The sequence below is a fragment of the Nothoprocta perdicaria genome, unplaced genomic scaffold (genome assembly GCF_003342845.1).
Source record: "Nothoprocta perdicaria isolate Ctin4 unplaced genomic scaffold, notPer1 scaffold_147, whole genome shotgun sequence".
Classification (NCBI taxonomy): Eukaryota; Metazoa; Chordata; class Aves; order Tinamiformes; family Tinamidae; genus Nothoprocta; species Nothoprocta perdicaria.
The window spans coordinates 961,665-983,973 of record NW_020454616.1 but is presented as its reverse complement, the minus strand read 5'-3'; the positions used below and the strand labels follow the sequence as shown (position 1 = coordinate 983,973).

At 43.5% G+C, this 22,309-nt stretch overlaps 1 protein-coding gene across 1 annotated transcript in view; it reads right to left on the bottom strand.

The window, feature by feature from the left end:
- Positions 1-11,721: 11,721 nt before the first annotated feature.
- Positions 11,722-22,309, bottom strand: part of BCL2 (BCL2, apoptosis regulator) — an 87,151-nt gene continuing 76,563 nt past the window's right edge. Inside the window, exon 2 of the mRNA XM_026034558.1 lies at positions 11,722-12,266. Within this exon, the coding sequence (XP_025890343.1) occupies positions 12,132-12,266 (135 nt within the window). The 3' untranslated portion in view covers positions 11,722-12,131. The remainder of the gene's footprint in view (positions 12,267-22,309) is intronic.

The following is a 22,309-nucleotide window of genomic DNA, read 5'->3' as shown; positions in this document are numbered from 1 at the left end:
TGCTACATTATTCTTAAATCTGCAGAGACATTAACCTAATTATACAGAAAGAATAGCTGCACCATAGTTAATATTATATCAAAAATCTTCATTAGATTGTAATGTTTTAGCAAACTAAATGCATTTTCACAATTGTTCCTTTTTCTTGGCGTGAACTTTTTTTTCGATCTTTGAAGGTGCTCAGTAGAATACATATGGTATTAGAAAGTCTCTATTTTCCAGACCTTGAATTTGTCTCACTTTATTGCCTACATATGTTCACATCACATCTGTGAAGAAAGATTCGCCCCAGACTTTCTGCAATGCAGATGGACCAGTTTTAAAAGTCATTTCATAACTTCTGTGGATATTTTCCTCTTCCACCAGAGTGCTATTCCAAGACTTCCTAGGGAACTTCCAGCTGTCTCATTTCCTTCCCCTGCTATGTTCCCATCAGATGAAGGCAGAGCAGCAACTCAGGGAGTAAGTTGCTTCACAACACGGCTTGTTTTGTGAGGGCACTTACCTTTGATAGCAAATACTCTCTATTTAGCCCCATGTCAGGGCGAACTGTCTGACAACAAAGCGGACGTTCATCAGCTCCATGGTCATAAATTATAACTATGAGTGTGCAGGCATCTGCTGTGCAGAAGTAGGAAGACATCAGTGGGAGGATTCATAGGTGCTCACTCCTAAGTCAAATCTCCTTTGGTTGGCGTCCCACTGCCTAGTGCATCTATATCACCTTCGGTTTGCTGTGCCCTCCCTGCTCTGAAGGACAGTAAAGTCTTGACTCCTGTGAGGTTCACAGCAACTTTTTAGCTCTCTCTGGGGTTTTAAGAAGCAAAAAAGCCCTGAAGCCCTCACAGGGAGGTAGGAGGAAGGGGGACCCCTTCGCACACCTGCGTCCTACTTGTACCTGCTCTTTCCTGTCCTGGTGTGGTCATCCCTTGATTCTCCTGATCATATAGAGGTGCTGGAGTGGAATGTTTTGTTTCTGTTCCTGACAAAGTATGAAAAGTGAGCGGCATTTGTAACTGAGTTCTTGGTTATTGCTGTCAATAAACCTTTACAGCAAAGTTCATGCGTGCGGATTGATTGTGGTTCTTCTCAGTGATGACTCAAACAGGTGGTTAATAATTCACTGTTTCAACATAAAACTTAATGTCAGCATGACTCACAAGTTGTTTTGACTAATAAATGCCTTTACTAGAAAAGTGAAACCTGCTAACCTCTCTTTGGATAGCTGGTTCTGTTTCTAGGCTGTTATGTACTTAGCTCCTGTTTGGACAGATATGAAATAAGGGCATTTGTCTTGCCTAGGTTCCAGCAGCTCTCACTGTTTTCATCTGGGGCTGCTGCCCCAAGCATGCATTAGATAAGCTTGCCTGACATTTATAAGTGAGAACCTTTAGGTCTCTCCTACCCAATAAAGATTATTTTTATAACCGACTTCTACCATCCTGTATCTTCCAAAGATGCAAGCTTATTTTATAGCAAATACTTTATGTATTAAAGGGGCTCATTCAGCGCTAGAACATTTGTTTTGCCAGCTACAGTCATCGTGGGCACATCATTAAATTGACAACAGTAGCTGCTCCATGCTGCCTATTTTTGGAGTGTTTTGACAGAATTCAAGACATGAGTGTATGTTTGTGCTACTAGTCATTGGTGAATCATACCCTTTAATTGGATGGGTCAAGTAGATAAATAGATGTGGTCTTTGGGAAGTGAAAATGATTTTTTCCATTTGTGGTTTTGAGCTTGTTTGTACAGGGCTTTTGTTCAAAGTAGCATCGGTTGATGGAGATTAAGGGAAAAGCGGTGAGTTATTTTCCCAACACTTGAGTGAGTGGTGATGGTTGTCAGAGGCGGAGAGGGCAGAAGAAAAGCGTGACTTTGTTTTGTTTTTCTGGAGTGGGTGAGGGCCAGCAAATGGATGCTCAATACACATTAATGAAGTTATGTTGACAAGTGCTAAGTGTGAAATCTGTCATGTATCTCATTGCAATGAATGTGTCTTTATGAGCAAATGCTGTGCTGGAGACATCTGTGCAATTTTCAGCTGTAATTAAAGGAAAGGAGGGCTCGGCAGTGGAGATACAGTTTGAAATGCAGGACAGGATTTTTTGTGCGTGTATGTAGGTGTGTATTCCTCTGCTTGCCAAAAGCGACATGTTTTCTGACTAGAGAGTCTTTCCAAGTAACCAGTAAATTAAAAAATAAAAAAGCCAAAAAAAACCCCCAAAACATAAAGAGCATTTTGTGTTTTCAGATTTTCTCCTATAAGACAGAAATTGATTTATTTAAAGGAAGTAAATAGAAATTATTTTCAATATTGGTCTTGTTAATGTCATTCTACAGATGCAAAAAGAAACAAGTTCTCTAAAGACCAGGGAAAAATCTGAGGGGAAATATTGCTTGTCAAGGGGGCAAAATACATAAAGGAATTAGTCCAGCTGTGTTCACGTAAGTTGTGCTCACCTGTGGCACATGGCGCAGCTGTGCCTTGTGTCCCATTTTCCTAAAAGCTTTGCAAGGGCGTCGTGGTTTTTGGTGCTGCTTTCAAAGGGGCTTACAAGTATTGTAATAGGACAGCTGGGTTTTGTTGGCACGAGGGATGAGTGGGACTGGGGACTGTTAGCTGATGCTTTGAGCCCTCCACCATAACCATTTTGAACTGAAGAAAAGCGAAAATATTTGAAGAAATCCCCAAATCCTATTCAGGCATCTGAACAGTCCAGGATAACAGCTATGTCTGCTGTGCAGCGTGATCGATGGGTGACTCCACTCACAGTGCAAGCACTAAAATCCTGCTGCCTCCTGAGCTCTGGCTGGTATAGCGGGAGTCTGGCAGCAGGTGATGGTGGGAACCGTGACACCAAGTCATCATCGAGCCTTCAGGAGTGGTCCATGTGAGCAGCACCTGGAGCTGTCGGAAACACAGATGCCATCTCATCGCTGTCAGAGGGAGCCCTATGATGTTTTCCTTTTTATGTTTCTTGAGTATCTTTTACAACCTCTGGGCTGGCCTTTCTTTCTCCCGGCTCCATCTTGGCAGCACATGTGGAAGCAGGCGCAAAATAGCTGCAGTGGAAACTAGCTCCAGAACTGGAAGCAGTGGCTCGGATAGGCCTGGAAAGGGTTCTGCCTTTCTGCCCTTGGTTAAAGATTGGGTTTATGTCTCTTAATTAAAACTCACGGGCAACTCAGTGTTGGGATGATTTAGCTGCACTGCAGCTAGAGTGGAGGGCTTGCGAGGAGCCTTGTCTCTGAGGATAAGGAGTGAGGAGGAGGTAAAAGTTAGCACCTTGGCTTAAAATACATCTGTTTCTTTTTTATGGCCACATTTTTAAAGTGTAAAATATGCCAGTTTCCTTCAAAGCTATGTGCTGGGAAAAGCTGTGTTCTGTTAACAGTAAATGAGTTACATAATGGGAAGAATGTTTGCAAAGCCTGTAGAGAAATAACAGCTGCTTTTGTAAGGGCAAAAAAAAAAAAAGAAAAAAAAAAGAAAACCCATAACATTGCAAAAAATGTAGCAAGATGAGTTTTTCTGTTCTCTTTTTTTTTTTTTTTTTTTTTTTTTCTAGAGGGTTGGATGAGAGGAAATTAATAATGAGCAGAGAGTGCTGAGGGGAGCAGACACCTCACCTGCTTTCCTCCTGGGCGAGGAGGGAATTCAGAGTTAGATGCCAGATGGGAAGCAAGCTCTGCACCGCGTGAACCCCTAGCCAGTTTTTTCCAGCAACATTAATTTACAGTCTCGTGAGGGAACACCTTGGTCCTCTGCCAGCTCTGGCTCCAAGCAACACTGCAAGAGGGATGAAGTCAGCAGCGGCCTGGCCACGCTGCCGCTGCGATGCAGTAGGTGGCTCAGGCTGGGAGCGGGGCGCCGGGCTAGCGGCACCGCAGGAATCACAGCGCGTGTCGGTGCCCAGGCTCCCCGGGGAAAAGCGCCCGGGTGCAGCCACGCTGACGCAGCCCTGTGGCTTCCGTGCCGACCCACGGGGATGTTGCAGGGTGCCGGCCGCTGCGAGCAGCACAGGCTGCCGGTCACCGCAAGGGTTTGGCCCTGCTGGCCCTGCTGCCTGGCTGTTTGGTGGATGCCAAAGCTCTTGGAAAAAGAGGCTGTTCGGCTAAAATCGCTTCGGTTTGCTCCCATGGGCTCACGTGGTAACAAGCATGGAGGTGTCACACATCCCAGCCTCACTGAGTGATACTGTCTCGGAGGCAGCAGATTTCCAAAATGCCCTGTAAAATGTTGGAGTGCCAACTGTGGCACTTTGATTCACTCAGCAGTCTTCCACTGTTTCCTTTCCGAACTCTACAGGTGTTGTCCTCTTAATCCCTCATGCTTGTCTGGTAGTCCTGAAATGCTGTTGAGATGTTAATATGTTTGGTACCACAAGACTGGTACCAAACTGCAGAGAGCACCACTCGATTTGCACGCTGCTGTGTTCTTGTGTTATCACACACCTGTCGGGTAAGGCTGGACCCCAGGAGACAGCAAGAGGTCTTTTGGCAATAAAGTTTGCCTCATTCTTTGTTTAACCTTTGATATATAATGGATAATATATAAGGGATATATATTTGCTAAAGCAATAATGTGCAATATGCAAACATGTATTGTTTTCACCTCGGTGTTCAGAGCACCGTTTGCTTCCCTTGCAAGATCTAATATATGAGATCTAATGTCTGCCCTGACAAAGATGAAGGGTACATCAAAGTTGTTACCACCCCAGTGTGACGAATAACTCTCACTGTGGCCTTGATCCGTGATCAGTAATAGGCTGCACCTATTAATCGTCTGTATCTTTGCATCAGATATGCTTGTCAGCTCATGTGTATAGGACATGAAGCTCCATATGTGGAAAGGTTTCCTACTGAGTTTCAGTGATACAATTTAAATCTAATCTGGGGGCTTATGAGAGCTAATCAAAAGTGAATTTTGAATTAATATGAAGTAGATGCATGATATGCATTTAAATAGATGCATAGAAAAATAGATGCATACAAAAAAGTGACTTTCTTTCTTTCTTTCTTTCTTTCTTTTTTTTTTTTTTTTTTTTTTTTTTTTTTTTTTTTTTTTTTTTTTTTTTTTTTTTTTTTGTTTATTTTTTTATTTCTTAGGGCTGAAGTTTGTTTTGGCCATTCTAAGTAGATGATGCTGAGTCAGGGGTCACTTGTCCTCCTGCCACCAAGGAAAACACCATACCATGTGCTGCTGTGACAGAAAGGGGCTCAGGTGTCTCTGCATGATGTGGATGAAATTAGTGCAGCGGGGGACTGGTCTAGTAATGCAAAAACCCACGGCTCGTGATCACAGCAACGTGGCCTGAGATGTGCCCACTGACCTGCATTAACAATCTGGTGATAGTTAGGGATATTGGGATACTGAAGGGATATTAGTGTTCCTGCATTGGTGAGAACAATTAATATTCTGGAGGGCACAGGAGGGAAAGGGGAAAGTTTCCAAATGACTAACTGGATAAACTGAGAATCTCCTTATTATGGGACTGCGCAGGTGGAGAGAAGTTTAAGCCTCATGAAAGTGCCCAAGTAAGGCATATACGCCAATAGTTAGACTGACTCCAAATAGTTAAATTGACTAACTTTTCAGTTTAAAAGTTACCTACCTTGAAAAAAACTTTGCATCAGTACTGCTTCAGCTGCATGCTTTTGGCTGCATGACCGTGACTTTGAGTTAGGTGATTTCGAAGTTTCTAACTCAAATAAAGACATATCGTTTTCTGGTGGCCAAACTTCTCTAGAAACACTTTTAAATATGTGGAAGGATGACAAGGAGTATACCTGAAGACTGAGAAATCCTGAAGAAATTGGATGCTGATGGTTTTTACTGACTTGCATTTTTATCCTTTGGAGTTTTTAGAGAGCCATTTTGGATGTTTTCAATACTTGCATTTGATTTCCATGAGATGCAGTAAGCTAAGCTCTGTGATGAGATGTTTCAGGTCCTGAAGTGTATGTTACACCTCTCTGCTGTATGTCACACAGCAGCAGGTTATCAAACCTGGGTTATTGTATCTTGATGCACAGAGGCCTCTGAGAAACACGGGGGAATGTTGGGTCTTTGACTGTGATTGTTTCTGGAGGTTTTCATCATACAGAATCAGTACAGAAACATTTTTGGTCCCCTCCACATCCGTGATGCTGACTGGTCTCTTGGGGGCTCCAGGCAAAGAAGAAACGAGGTCGCAGAACTAAAGGGCTTGGATGGAAACTAAGTCCTGCCCTTTTGCTGCCAGCAGCATTGGTGCTTTTTCCACAGGGAGTTAGTTTACAACTTAAACTGCATTTATAGAAAGCCCTTACTAGTTATCTTCCAAGTATTGAGTGTAGCAAGCCTCCGTTTAGATGTGACTTTTCTCAACGTCTCCTTTGGAACCCACAATACTTGGAAAACTGACCTGGAAAAGGTGAGGTAGGAGCTGACCAACTTGCTCAATCTGTGATTCCTGGGAGCCTGAGCTATCATAAAAGAGAAGCTTAGACTAAACTATGCTCTTTAAATAAGCTCAGCTGAGGTGCTGGCCTGGAAACACACTGCCCTGAGCAGTTTGGGTGACAGGGTGCTGGGAGGGGTAGTTACACTATCAAACCTTGATCACCTCATTTTGATCAGTCTCCCAGTAGTCAAAGCAGAGACAGAGCGCTTCCAGCTTCTGTCTTGATGGTCCAGGCACACCAAGAACCAGCTCTAGCTATTCTTAATTTCACCCCCTCAAGACCTCCTTCTCCAATGACTTTATGTGAAGCCCATGGAGACTAGCTGGTAAAGTTAAGCCCCAAAAGTGAATGTTATAATTATGCTGCTGCTTAGAGCCCTTAAGCTTAAGACAAACCTGGTATGAGTGAAAGTCTCCACCTACCATCTTATGACCTAAATCATATCTTCAATTGTTTTTTGATTTTAGCTTGAAAAATATAACATATTAAATCATACATTTAAAATGGTATGAGTTTCTGTTGCATAAATGTTAAAGGTGCAAGTTACTAATTTATTTATTTTTAAAAAGCCTCTCTGCTATTGAGAAGATTAGAAAGTTTTTTTTTCTTTTCCTTTTAAGGATATCTGAGAATTGGCCGTGTTCCCAAAGTTCTAGCATCTATGCCTTTACAAACATCACAAATTTTCATTATAAATAAAATAAAAATTATAAATTAAATTATAAATAAAATAAATATACCTTCATCGTAATATTTCAATTCAGAACAAAAAAGAATCAGGTGGGCCAGCAGTACTTCTACAGAGTCACTGTAGCTTGAAGATGTTCACGCAGAGCAAAATGTGTCAATAGCATGATCAGGAAGGAAAGATTACTTTTTATCTATAGGATTAAACTCTTGAGTAGTGCTTAAGCAGCGCTTAAGTAGATCTTTATCAAGGATGCCTAAGCAATTCAAATGCAAAACAGGTAACTCACAGTGTGCTTTATTATTTCTTCACAATATTAACTAGACAGACACGGAAAGTTTAATGGCAGCATGTTCTTATAACATTTTAAAGACAAAGAACAACATAATCATATTAAATGATGATAGACTGGCAAACTACATTACCATACATACATCATCCAATGGTACTGGATAAACGATACCTGCTTATGTACATTTATGCTGGTGATAATTAAAATTCAAATATTCAGAAGGAAAAGAAAAAATATGCTATTTAAATTATAAAAATATATAGTTTTTTGCATGTAATTCTTAATGCTGTATAAATTGGTGAAAAGGATTTCATTGTGGAATGAAGCTATATTAACTCTTAGTATAGGAGTGTGTTTTAAAACAAATGCTGATTAAATCAGCTCTTTTGGCTTCCTTTTACTTAGCCTTGTTTGAAAGAGATAGCGAGAAACTGGGGTTTTTTGTGATGAAAAAGAATTTTATACTCATAAATCAAAGATGCTTATCTTTTCATAGAGTACTGAGCCATTAACTCATAATACAAATGAAACATATTGCTGGCTTGTGTAAAAAGAGAGAGAGAGAGAGAGAGAAAATAAAGACAGGCTTTAGGCGTGCTACTGCACTGTGTTTTTAATCAAAAGGATTTTTAGGCTTGTGAAACTGAGCGCAGATGCGCAGCTAAGCACAGCGTCATGCTTCAGAGTCAAGGCATGCAGCCCTGCACACTGAGCCCTGACTCCCACTGGCACGGCTGGGGAGGATGAGGATGCAAGGTTTGGGCATACTGGGTCCATACGCTCTCAGCTGTGGCAGCCCAACCCCTCCTTGGCTCTTCTGTGTTCAAAGACGCTTTAGGCTTTCTTTTTTTTTTGTCTTTCCTAATGGTTCTTTATCAGTGCAACACTAATGAGGCTGGGAAATCCCAAACCACAACAGGAAAGCAAGGAACTTTTAGACTGATTGATCAGACAATGTAACAATGTCTAAAAAATATAATTGACATTTTTGAATAATTGAAGTCACGTAGTTACACACAAATTTGCAGCTGGTTATAGTTAGATGTTGTTTTCAAATCATCTTGGGTGAACTCCTGCATCTTACGAAACTTGAGATTTTTTAACATGCCAGTTTCATTCTCGGTATCTTCCAGCCCCCTGCCTTATCTGCTCCCTTTCACCCCACGGCCCCATTTCTCCACTGCTGGATCCAATACCTGGTCCTTTATGAAATGTCCTCTGTGTCAGCTCTGATTTCAGAATATTCAACTTGAACAATTTGGGGCTTTCTTGTTTTTATTTTATCTTTTTTTTTTCCCCATTAACTCTTAAGCTAATACCTGTAACAAGTAAGAGGTGATCTTACAGGATTTCCTTTCAGAAGCAAAATATGTTCCTTCGTTGTTTTCTTAACAAATGAGGTGAAAATGAACTAATGGCGAATACACTGAATATAGCAAAATCGAGTGTTTTTCCTAAACTCATAGGAATTTTCTGCTTTGCAGACGACTGCCTTTAGAGCTAACAAAGCTTTATTGTAAAGAATGATTGTGTGTGCATTGGAGGGGATGGTCCGTGTAATCCTTCACTCTGTGCTCACACCATCCTTTTTTCTGGGGAAAGGATGAGAGATACCCCATGCAGCAGTCACCTTGGACATGGGAGATGTTTCCCTGACCTTTTTGCTCCCTCCACTTCTTGACCTCTTCCTTTGTGGTCCTCTGGTCTTCCACATCTAATCAACTCCAGACGTGGCTCTCTCGTGTTAGGTAGTTGCTGCTTTTACAGCTTCGATCCGCTCGCAGCAGCCAGTTACTGCTACCTGTCACAGGCGGGGACAGAGAAAGGGTTTTTGCTGAAGCGCAGGCTTAGGAGCATGGAAGTCTACAAGAGATTTCGTGGAGGGAAAAAAAGTCTGTGTGAAAGTATGATGAAGAACAGGAGAGGCAGGAATTATTGCAAAAGAAATGAAGGAGTGAAAGGAGAGGATTTTATTAAAGAAGTCCAAGTTTTTATATACATTCAATGTTTCTAATATGTTTCTTAATAAATGTATTATCAACTATCATTATAGCTAACGCAGCCACAATACTGTAACTATTCTGCAGTCAGGATGGGAAAAAGTCTGTTAGATGTTTAATAAAATAAAATCAGCAACAGTCATCATGACTCTTCTTTTTGCTTGGTATTAACTGATGCACTGGGAAGTCCAGTGCGTAGACACAACAGAACACAAATTTGTCAATATTTACGTAAATGTGTATCATGTGTCTTCTTCATATTATTTCTAAAGCAGCTTTAAAAATCTTTTGCCATTGGAAGATATTAAAAATAAACCCCATTCAAATTATCTTGGTAGTATAGCAGCACAGGAATCAATAGTTACTCTTTTAATATTTTTGACAATGTAAACCTTTAATAAAATAAACAATATTGAAACAATTTGAGGTCTAATAGTTCATGAACTTTAATGGGCGCATGGGCACAAATTGGAACAAAGACTAGATTGTGAAATGAAATATTAGCTCCATACCAGCCAATACTGGTTTTGAAATCGACTTCAAATTCAGCTTCGTAGCTAAAAAAATAAAGCCCACACTCAATCCACAAAATTCAGTTCCTCCCATTTCAAATAGTTTTCGTAAGTATCCTGCATGAGCGTGCCCATTTTTAACTGCAGCTCTCTAAACACATTGCAGGAGCTTTTCTTTTCATGCTGTTTTTTTTCTTCTCTATACTTTTTGTTTTTTAGCAAGCATAGTTTAGATCACATTTTTGTGTGCCTCGAAACATTTCCCTTACATGTTTCTTTAAAATTTAAAAAGTTTCCAAATTTGAAATGTAAAGCTCACTCCATCTTTGCTTATACAAAGTGTAGGTGCCACAACTAAATAGCAGTACAAATGCTGAGATGTACAACTCTTAAAAAAAATAAACAAATAAAAAAGCAGCTTTGAAGACACAACATCAACTACAGCGTTAACATTGAACATATTACATTCCCAAGTTAATGGAGATATTTTGCATATAATGCCACAAAGTTATCCAACTAAAATCTTGAGGACCCACCTACAGTTTATTCGCTATATCTTTTTCACCCTTCTAGCATTTATGTATAGTACGTTTCATCCAGAGCTTTTATAACCTGTTTTCAGATTTTTTATTCTTTTTTTCCCTCTGGCTGTCCATTTAACCACAAACCCCAGGTTTCCAAAGTTTCACAGGAAAAAGCAGGAACGCTTGGCCGAGGTCTTTGCCGGTGGCAGTTCCCGTGCGCCGGAGCCGCCCGTGCCGCCCCTCGGGGCGCGTGGAAAGCCCCCCTGCACTGGGCGAGGTGCCGCAGGCGGGTGTGCTGCTCGGCCCCCGCAGCGGCGAGCCGCGCTCCGGAGCCGCGCTCCCAGCGCCGGAGGCGGTGGAGAAGCCTCTGTCCGGGAGTAGCGTCTCGAGAGGTTCTTCATCCTCCTTCCTTCCTTCCTTCCTTCCTTCCTTCCTTCCTTCCTTTCTTCCTTCCTTCCTTCCTTCCTTCCTTCCTTCCTTCCTTCCTTCCTTCCTTCCTTCCTTCCTTCCGCAGACAGTCTGAGGAAGCTACCAGCTGAAACAGCTTCCAGGGTGAGGGGCTGGAGGATAGATCTCTATTATTTATTTCTTTTCTTTTTTTTTTTATTATTTTTGTCATGAAATTGATGAATCTTGATTTTGGTGTCCAGTTTGAAAAGCAAGGCTAAGCTGGAGCTAATCCGTCGCTCGGCGGAGGTCGGCTCTGCTTCCTGCCTCTCCCGCAGTTTCCCGGGCTTCGAGGCCAATGGGATGGGGCTCTCCGCGGCGCGCAGGCCTCGCTGCAGCCAGGGCGGCTGCTCCGCCTCTCCCGCTGCTTCCGTGCCCATAGCTGCAGGAAGGTTCCACCACGGAGAAGAACCACTGGAAGGGCGGCTGCCGGCAGACCCCATGGATTTAGCTTCACGCTTCTATTAAGAATAAAATGAAAGGCGAGTGTTGGCGTTGCTGTGTATGAGGGTATGGGACGGTGCTGTTGTGAACATGACGTGACGGCGCAGCCGGTATCTTGAAAACGTGTGTTCACAAGGCATAGGCAATCCCATTCCAAGCGGTTATCCTGCCGGGAGAGCCAACTGGCCTTTGAGAGGTCGCCGTTTTGACCCAATGTATGTACCATGTTGAATCATTTACTCGTGTCAGTTCTTGCCAGCAGGACAGGGTTTGAACTACGTTCACACTGACCTTTTTCCTTTTCTTTTTTTTTTCCTTTCAGATCCCTCCAAGCCATCAAAAAAAAAAAAAAAAAAAAAAAAAAAAAAAAGGCAAGGAAAACCAACAAAAATTACACAGCCTTTAGCAGCTCAAGTAACTGCCTTCCTAAGTGTCTTTGTCAGTATATTTGCTCTCCAGAGATAAAATAATCCAGTCAGCTGCATTAATTGATTAAAAAAAGAACTTCAGGGCTCACTGAAGTTAACAACAACGTGATGTGACGACAGATACAAGTAGCGGAGTTTCTGAAAATAGCAGGTTAAACTAAATATCTTTTAATAAATAATTTTCCTGCGATGTAAAAATAAATGATATTTCCTTTGGCAGTAATAGCTGATTTAATCTCTAGCCAGGAAGTTGTTCTGCTCATAAAATATCATTGTGCTACAGAAAAAAAAAATATTATTTTGCTGTTTTGAAAGACTTTTGTAATCCACGATAAACTGGGTGCCTCTACTTATGTCCGAAATAAGCGCCAAGAGTGATGCAAGCTCCCACCAGAACCAGGCTTAGGATAGTCTTCAGAGAGATCCAGGAGAAATCGAACAAAGGCCGCATACTGTTGCCGTACAACTCCACGAAGGCATCCTGGAAAGGGAAATGAGGGAATATCAGAATCGCAACAGTGAGGATATACAGGGGGCCACAGGATTTGCACTGCAGCACACGGTTAGCAATACATAGACTTTTCTTTTTTTTTGTTACAGAATCTAAAAAACTATCAAACAACGTTAAGGAGAGGGATTTTCCTGGTGCGCAGCAGTCACCCACCAACGCTCCAGCAGAAGAGCAGCAAAGCTCTTAAAACGGGGACTTGGAAGTAAAGGTTTTGTGCAGGGCCTTAGGTATGCCCAGCCTCCGGCACAGCATTTTGACATGTAAGTGCCTTCGTTCTGGTTCCTGAATGTATGTTTGCAAACACATATAATCAAAAGGAGCTTAAAGGAACTTCCTTCTCCAAACCTTGAGCTTCCCTTGGACTCAGCGGTCCATATTGTGAATCAGTCACCCTGAAAATAAGGGATTATTTATCTTGTTTCCTAGAGGTGGTTTCAGACACCTAAACGTGCTGCTCAGATGTTTCCTCCACACCAGCTAAGGCTGGTAGGGTGCAGACTGGTGTTGCACCTCTGCAGGTGCATGACCACTGTCACCAAAACAGGGACACCTTGGTCCCGCGCTCCTGATAAACATGTTTTGCCCCGGGTGTAGCAGTGGTCTGGCCCTAGATCAAGCTGCATCAACATGCTGGTCGAACCACAGTTTCCCAGCCTTGAAAAAGGCTGTTTTCCCTTGTGACCATCTTGTCGAATGGATTCCCCTGGGGCATCCAGCTCAAGGCAGAGGTTGGGAAACGTGTGCTCACGGAGGGACAGCACCCCAAATGTGACAGTCCAGCTCTGCTCCCAAACTGCCAAGGAAAACCTGGGAAACAGCGCCCATGGAGCAAGAGCGTTCTCGTAGGAAGAGCACTGGGGCTTTCACCACGAGAGGGCGCGTAAGGTTTTCAACATTTTACTGCTCTGACTCTCGTTCATGGAGCCCAACTCAAATAAAATGTGTTTACTTCCAAAGACGTCTGTCTTTAAATACCATTGATGCATCTGGTGGGTATGAGCGAGTGTGCCAAGAGGAGAACAGTTGTACGATCTGGCCAAAAGACTGTCCATGAAAACATATCTTCCTTCCAATATCTTTTATTTCTTATTGCTAGTTCCTCCAGGCAGTCTCTTTCAAACTTGACTTTTGAAAGGTATATTCTTAAGTGAAAGCAGCTTAACTTCGGGGGGAATATCTTAATGCAAACTATTTGTTTCCGAGAGCATTTGGCAACTCTCACTTAGCTTGTTTTTGAAACAGACTTTTGCAAACTCTGGCCTTAATATTTGGCTGTGCTGTTACAGGGCTGAGGAGCATACACAGGTTGCTGTGCAGTTCTTTGGAAAGCTGCTTTTATTTCTCCTTAAGGCTATGAAGTAACACAATATCCTAAAACGTTACAGACTGGGCTAAATCCTGCTGTTGCCAGCGCAGGCTCGCTGACTTCGATGAGAGTTTTGTCCGTATAGGGAGTTCAAGATCAGGCCTTGTAAAAACACAGCAAGGCTAAAGTTCAACACTTTTTGATATTATTCAGAGTGGAAAAGGGAGGAAATGAAAAAAAAATGTCGTGGAAATGCAAGTCACGTGAAAGCCTTTCAATGTTAGATTTTTAAGGGTTTCTCTCTGTGGGCTGCAGGACAGCGAGCAAGGGGAAGGCCAAGGGAAGGCGCCCGCTGCCTCCCTCCTACCCTGGCTTGGCAGCGTCCAGCCCAGCCGCTCAGGAAGCAGTTCAGCTCCTGCCGAATCCAGGGCTGCTGCCGAATCCAGGACTGCTGCTCGGTGCCCGTGAGGACGGGCTGAGGGGCACCGCAAGGCCTGTGGGCAGCACAAAAGCCCAGCGTAACCCACGCTCGGGAGAGGAATGCGAGCAGAGGATCTGCAGCTCGCAGGCTTTTATTTTGGTCTGAGATTATTACAACAATAACACGAACCCAACCTAATGGGGCCTGTGCTATATATTACAAGTAGCTCTTTATGGTTCTTTGCCCTCCCCTTCTCAAACATCCTGATTAGGCCTATTTCCGAAGCTTGTTTGAACAGCCTGTCACTATTTGTTTAAGTTTCAAACCTGTTTTAAATAAACACATGTCCATTTTATGTACTAAAACAAGGAGAAGGGGGAGGGAAGCATGACCCATTACTGAAAACTATTTTAACACAAAGAGAACCCTAAATAGAAATCTGGACCGTTCCATACGGTTTGTCTCCTCCTGCAAGCCCATGTATTTGTCACTGGGTTTCTGTCACCAAAAGCAGTTCTGTTTAAATAAGAGAATCTGGGCTAAAACAAGTAAGATTAGCCAAATTGCCTGAAACATCTGAAATCCTCTGAAAAGTAGCTCTTATAATGAAAGCAACGGTCCCCACAGCACGGTCCAGGCATGGAACAGGCAAGTTCTTGTAGGGGTATCCCTTCTGGAGATGTTAACACAGTTGGAAGGAAAACAGGGAAAGGCTTCTGTTTTAAAACCGATCTATTGAAAATTTAATGCAAAGTTACATCCTGGATGTAAAACTACATCAGAGCAGTTAGAAATTATGTGGGAAAGAACTCTCCATTCAACTCTAGGGTTAATTCTTTAATAGTTTAGTTTTCCATTTTTCTTAAAAGCCAATTTCCGTGGATGCTTTTATTTAGTCAGTTCAGTTTGTTGCTGTTCTAGTCTCTACATTTAGTGTGGATGCTCGTGTAAAGCAAGAAAGGTGGCAGCGGTGCAGGGAAAGATGCTCTGCCTAAGCTGCCCTTAGCAGGCAGCACCTACATGGGAAGGAGGCCCCCGGAGCACCCCTAGCTACTCCTCTCGCCCAATGAATTGCAAGCAGCAAAGGCTGCGCTGCAGTGATGCAGTATGTGGTGAGCAACGTAATATTCCTGACTGGCGGCACTTGGATTTCCAAGGATCCCAGCTAGGGCAAAAGGGGAGGTGGTCTCGGCGGGAGGATTTGGAGGTGCAACAGCACACGGAGCCAGGCCAGGAAACACACTGCTCCTCTCCGGCCTAAATCTGGCAGCTCTTGTCTGAAGAAATTACAAAAAAAAAGAAGCCATCTTTAATTATGTGAACATGTGTTGCTTACAGATCGAGCCAAGCTTATTTAGTCTCGGTACTTTTGCAACTCAGCCTTCCTCCCTGCTTGAGAGGCAGGGCGTAACTTCCAGGCTGCGGCGGACTAAATGCTTCCCATATGCCGAGCCCAGCGACGCGTCCATGCTATGGACGCTCCTCACTGCAGGCGCAAAGGGGAAATCCAGCCGCAGCGCCGCGCTCTGCATTTATTGCTGCGGGGGTGGTGGGCAGAGCAAACACGAGGAAGCAAGGACTTCCTTCTTCTACCTGAATCAAACAGCTGGTGAGGAAGTGACTTTATTTCCCTCGTTATCATTGGTTTGACAGGATATCCTCTTGAGCCACATTGTACTGAATGAAGAGCCTTGCGCGACTTCCATTTTGCCGAGCGGGAATTGCCTTGCGGCCACTTCATGCTGCCCTCCCGGTGACTCCAAAGCAAACAAGCAAAAACAGCAGCGCGAGGCTTTTGAAGACACGGGTCCCAGGGACACGGCCTCCCCATCTGCCACGCGGGGGGAGGCTGCCAGCGCCTGTGCCAAGACTTTGCAGCTGAGTGCCTCTCACTCACCCCTGCCTCAATATCGGCCACCTAAATTCTCATAAAAGCTCCCTTTCCTGAGTGGTAACTCCTTTCAGAGGCAGTCTGGGGAGGCAAAGAGCTGGTTAAATCGTCCTATGTTTTCTATGCTGTGAAACCTCATTAAAATGTCATCTTGCAGCTTAGGAGGTAAGTTCCTGGAATATATATAAAAAGAAACAGATCGGTCTGTAGCTGTTCTTTCCCTGAAAAGTTTATGGGTCCTGTATGCAAACCGGAGCACATGCAGATAAGGGCAGCTTGGACCCTGACTGACCACACTGCGCCGGGCTGTGGCCTTTCACGAGGTCAGTATCTCCAGAGGGGCCGATGTCTTTTAATGCCCTGCAGCGCTGCTGCTGGGCTGGCCGTGGAGCCAGGTGCAATTTATCCCACTTTCATGTGGAGGAAGTGAACGTGTCAGCGCCCCCAGGCTCTGCTGCCCAGTGCCAGGGAACCCACCTGGGTAAAGCTCCATCCCACACATCGTAGCCCCAGGCAGAGGGCTCCATGTCCTCCTCTTTACCTGTAGTAGTGATGGGTCTATTCCGAATTCTGCATTTTCACCGTGTGCTAATCCCAGATCTGCAGCTAATACACTAAGCACTGGCTGCATACACATTTGTTTCTCCAGTGAGATGTAAGGTTTCTGACTTTGGACAAAATTGCCGCTCATCAAAGTGGTCTTACCTAACTTCTTTCTCCCTTGTCCTTGCTATAAATTTCTTCAGGTACTTGTTCTTGTGAGCCTGTGATCCCAGGAGCATATTTTGCAGGTCCTATTCTGATCAGGCTCTCATTAAAATCTGTGTGATCTGAAATCAATGGGAATATTGTCTGCCTAAGGCTGACTAACTGTGGCACTCAGAGACGTCCAAGAAGCAGGGACTAATCATGGTTAGATTTATTCATGAAAACTGAGGCATATGCTTAGAAATATATAAATCTTTGTGGTTGTAGTAACAAGCACGATTATTTCTGCTCACTCTCCTGGAGACCTGAATCTGTTGGCAGACAGATTTCCTCCCAAGTTCGGCGGGTCATGAAGAATAAACCTAGACTGTGGAGAATGATCAAGCCAGTCTCCTTAAACATGTGACTAGTAAGGTATTGATCATGCAGCTTGCTTGGAAATCCATACAGTGTTCAGGGTAGGCTGCATTCTTGTAAAACCAAGTCAGCATGAGAAATGTTTCAGCAATTTACTCTTGGCGTCTCTACTTAATTCAGTTAGACGTGGCTCTGCAACATGCAAAAGCCCAGACCTAGTGGAGGCTGCCTTGTTTTCTTATTCCTGGAAAGGCCCACACCAAAATGAGGTTTTTCTGGCATCAGTTTAACAGCTGTAATGTCACTGTAGCAACTCACTGGTGGTATTTAATGGTGCCACTTCTGAGGGAGCAATATTATAATTAATAAGAGAAAGAAGGCAGGAAGGCCTCTGGACAAAATCCGCAATGTTCAAACAATACAGCCAAGCTGCTCTATTCAATCCTCCACAATTTTCTTTTTCAGGGATTTTCAGAGTTTCTTTTCTTTTCTTTTCTTTTCTTTTCTTTTCTTTTCTTTTCTTTTCTTTTCTTTTCTTTTCTTTTCTTTTCTTTTCTTTTCTTTTCTTTTCTNCTTTTCTTTTCTTTTCTTTTCTTTTCTTTTCTTTTCTTTTCTTTTCTTTTCTTTTCTTTTCCTTTCCTTTCCTTTCCTTTCCTTTCCTTTCCTTTCCTTTCCTTTCCTTTCTTTTCTTTTCTTTTCTTTTCTTTTCTGATAATCCTATTCAATCTAACTTGCTATTTATTTACCTCAATATTTAGGAATCTTAATCTGAACTTCCCACATTACCCACATAATTCGCATGTGGAAATGAATGTAACACAGTTGTGTAAGTGCCTGCACATGCATTTTCAAGAATCCCATTTCTACCAGGGACCATTTGGCTTTTAGCCACCTTCTTCTTCTGGTCAAGTTGATCCATTTGATTTTCAAGAATTGACATACGTGGGTAAACTTAGCAAATACTCATAGAGATTTCTGGATCACTTTGGAAAAGACAGCAAGGGTTGCTAACTGAACTTCTATGCTGCTATAAATGAAGTAAAATCTTTTACTCTTATATGTCACTCTTATAATGACCTAATTTGAGAAGGAGAGAGATGTATTAGGACCACTGTCAAATCTTTAGGGTGACTTTAAAATGAAGACAAAACAGACTGGAAGATGACACTGGAGGGTTTCTCTCTTTTTTTTTCAGAACCTCATAACTGATTTCTCGTTCGTGCTAGCAATTGACCTTCACTTTGAATGCCCTACACTGCAAACAGGCCACCTAATTTAAAAATCTGTTTGCAACTGGTATTTTGGTAATACAGGAAAATATGAACACATGCAGCACCACGTTCATTCCCTGTGTATTCCAGCTGACAGCGTCTGCCACACATGGGCCACTGCAAGGAGTTAAATCATGTAACAGTCTGAGAAATGGGAACTGAAAGTAGCTGCTTGTAGAACTGTTCAAATCTCTTCGGCATCACTTTTGTCATCAACACATCGCTTCTGCAGAGATTAATATTTGTATTCATAAACATATTCCACCGTGCTACGAAAGGACTTGAGGCGCAGGTTACTGCCTGAGGGCGAGGAAGGCCGACAGTCTGCTAGAGAAGGGCTTGCTTGGAGTGGCCTCTGCCAGGAAAGGCAGAGCACGTGAATGCGCGGGGTGAAATCGAGCTAGTCTGAGCAGGTTGTCCCATCAGCTGAACCACGAGGGACCGGTCACGCTGTTTTGTATTTCTTTTTTTTTTTTTTTTTTTCTTTGCTGCTTCTTGTTTTAACAGCTCTCAGGGAAACGCTTGATCCCCTTCTTGTTTATTGTCTGGACGTGAAGTCCCAGTCCAAATGCCTTTGGCTTGACTGACCTGCACTCAGCCTTGAGCAATAGGAGCAACAGCAAAAGCAAACTGCAACTGTCGGCTTTGCGTCCCAGGCTGGCACAAGCCAAATCTGGGCTTTCGCAGCAAACTCTGTGAAAAGTTTATGCAATGCCACTGGCACCTTCTTCAGAAATGCCACACATTCCTCACATGACTTCTTGAAGGAGGCCTTCAGCTTTTTTAAATCTTGTGACAATCAACTGACTTACAAGGGGAATGAAACAACAACCTTAACCTTATGATAAGGTATTTGCAATTTAACCAATAAGCAAAGCAAAAAGAAAAAGAATGTTGAGACAAATTAAAAAAATAAAAAAGTCCTGAGCAGTTATGGTTCTACCAGAGACCACCTGGGAAACACAGGCACATGATTGCTCTGGTAGCTTCCACGTCATCAACCACCAAAGTGTTTTTGCCCAGGTTTAAAAGCTTTATTTGAGGAAGAGGAGCAGTTGCAATTTTTGTCATTTCTTTTGCTGTCTGCTTCCTACATGAGCTCCATGTGCCCTGGCTGGCTAGAGAGGAGGCAGCCGTGTCCTTGCAGGGAGGCAGCCGGGTGGCACAGCGAGGTCCCCCTGCACCCAGAGCAGTGAGGCTGCCCGTATCACTGCTCTCAATGCTCTTCTGAGCTGCTTTCAAAGTCCCTTCCACTTTGCAATGTTCCTCAAGGCCTCTAGATGGCTTGCTCCATGCTCTCATCTTTTACAGTACAGTGATAATGGGATTTTTTTTTTAAAAAAGAAGGAAGTTCCTGCTCTGCATCTGCTCCAAAGACAGGGTGTGTGGGTTTTTTTCTTTTTTGGTTCACTCCTCCTCCTTGTCCTTTCTCTTCTGTGCAGTTTTCACAAAACCACAAGGCAAGGGAGACATGAAAGAGCTGGGACAGGAACTAGGACAATCTGCGTAGACTGAGGCACATGGAAATCTAGATAAATCAACTGTCTAAATAGTGCAGGTGAAAACTGCCTGCTGCCACAACAAACAGACTCCCCGCTCTTACTCCGGGGTGGCTTCGAGCCTTCCTCCATGGGGGCTCTTAGGTTTGGCTGGGTAATCCTCAAGTTTTGTGTTCATCCAGAAAGCCCTTTGGGAGATTTTATTAGATAAGAGCAAAAAGAGACCATATGAAAAAAAACAAGGAAAAGTCAGGGTGTAAAAAGGAGATTCAAAAACAGACTGGAGGACTTTGGTTTGTTATTCAAATTGCTTCTTAATTTGCATAGGCAATTGTAATCCATTAACTCCGACTGTTAGATTTACTCACATGCTGCCATGCAAAAGTCAAATATGAAGACTTAATAAAAAGCAAATAATCTCTGTCCCTCCACCCCCAAAGCCAACACCAGAAGAAACAGCAGGCAACCTGCATGAGAAAAGCAAGAACCACGGGGATGTTTGAAAGAAACACATCTCTACCCACACATACATTTTAATTCCTCCACATTAAGAAATAATCTATTACTTATGCAAGAAAGGGCACAAATCCTGTGTGTTTCCTATCAGAAAGATGTTTTAGACCTGAAATATGTTGGAGACCAGTAGCAGGAGCACAAGGGTTATTCTCTACTTCAGTGGGTTTGCTGGTATCACTGCTCTGGCCAGCTCCCCGGGTTGAGACGAAGTTTGTGCCAGTCACAGAATCACAGGATGGTTGAGGTTGGAAGGGACCTCTAGAGATCATCACGTCCAAGCCCCTGCTCCAGCAGGGACATCCAGAGCACGGGGCACAGGGCGGCATCCAGGCGGGTTTGGAAGATCTCCAGAGAAGGAGACTCCACAGCCTCCCTGGGCAGCCTGTGCCAGGGCTCTGTCACCCTCACAGGAAAGAAGTTCCTCCTCACATGGAGATGGAACTGCCTGTGTTGCAGCTTACCCCCATTACCCCTTGTCCTGTCACTGGCCACCACTGAGAACAGTTTGGCCCCTTCCTGACTACATTCTCCCTTCATGAACTTATACATATTGATCAGATCCCCTCTCAGCCTTCTCTTCTCCAAGCTGAACAAGCCCAACTCACTCAGTCTCTCCTCATACGAGAGATGTTCCAATCCCTTAATCATCTTGGTTGCCCTCCGTTGGACCCTCTCTAGAAGCTCCATATCCCTCTTGTCCTGGAGAGCGCAGAACTCCCCCCAATACTCCAGGTGCAGCCTCACAGTCAAGAGACTTCTGCCAGCGAGGCTGAAGTACCTCCCAAGCAACGTGTGCTCAACTGGCAAGAAGACTCTGGGTGCAAGTCTACGTAAGGCTAGCGGGGAGGGGAATCATGCCAGCATAGTTATCTTTCTAGACTAGGGATGTGATTTTTTCCCCATGAGATAGTTATGCTGGCCAGACATTGTCATGTAGACCCTAGGAACTTTTATTTGCAAAATAAGACTGTAATTTATTCTAACCAGATGTTCAGCACTGATCTGTGTCTGCGCATTTACGGTGCACTCTGAGTGAGTTTTACTGTGAAAGAGAGATACCTTGGCCACCAGTATGATTTTAAAAAAACAATGTCAAAACTTTAAGGTAGTGGTGAGGTTTTTTTTCATATTTTGGTGACGAGATGTATACCCAAAGAGGTGTGCTGGTGTTTTAGGCATGGGGTTTTTCTCCTATCCATCAGGCATCTCACAAGGCCGAAGTCTCCACGCTGCTGTGTATCAGACATTGGCACCACTTGCTGCAGCGAGTCATGCAGTTCCCTACAACCCAACATCTGCTGGGAACTTGGCAGGGGGAGCTGAGGTGACCTAGAATCTCTCTTTTTTTGGCAAAAAGCAGGCGTTATGAGTGCCAATCCTCAGAAACAACGGTTCCCTCTCTGTTTTATTTAGTGCTCATTGCTCCTGAGAGTGGCAGGGGCCGGTTCTGCTCGGGAATGGTGACAACCTGAGTGCAGCCACGTAGCTACCACTGGAGCTGCAAGTACCACCGCCAACAGGTTATGCACACACATCCTCGGGAACAGCTGAAATGCAGCACAGCCTGCATTCCTCTGGCCAGTCACTCAAAACAGTGAAACTAAAGGATTTGCTTAACTGACTTTTTTCTTTTTTTTATATATATATATATAAGCCTGCATGTCCTTGCAGATCGCTCACAAAAGGCTGAGCATTTATATTTCCTGTCGACGTCCTTTGAAAGGGAGAATGTCACTGGAAATTGGATCTTTTAATGAACAGTTTCTGTGGGCAGAAAATGAGATGCAAATTCATGAAGTATTAAAATCCGTCGTGGTGACCTTGAACTAAGGTTGCTAGGAAGGAGAAGGCCATTAACTTCAGCAGGAAAGACCGTTAATTACTTGATGTGTTGGTGTTACAAGTGAGCTGAAACTCACTCATGCAGGATTTCAGCATCCCCAGAAGAAAAACTTCGTAACTAAATGAAATCAGTAATATCAGCCAAGAAAAAATAAATGCGGTACCTATTAAATTGGTGCTTGAAACCTTTCCCGCAGTCTAA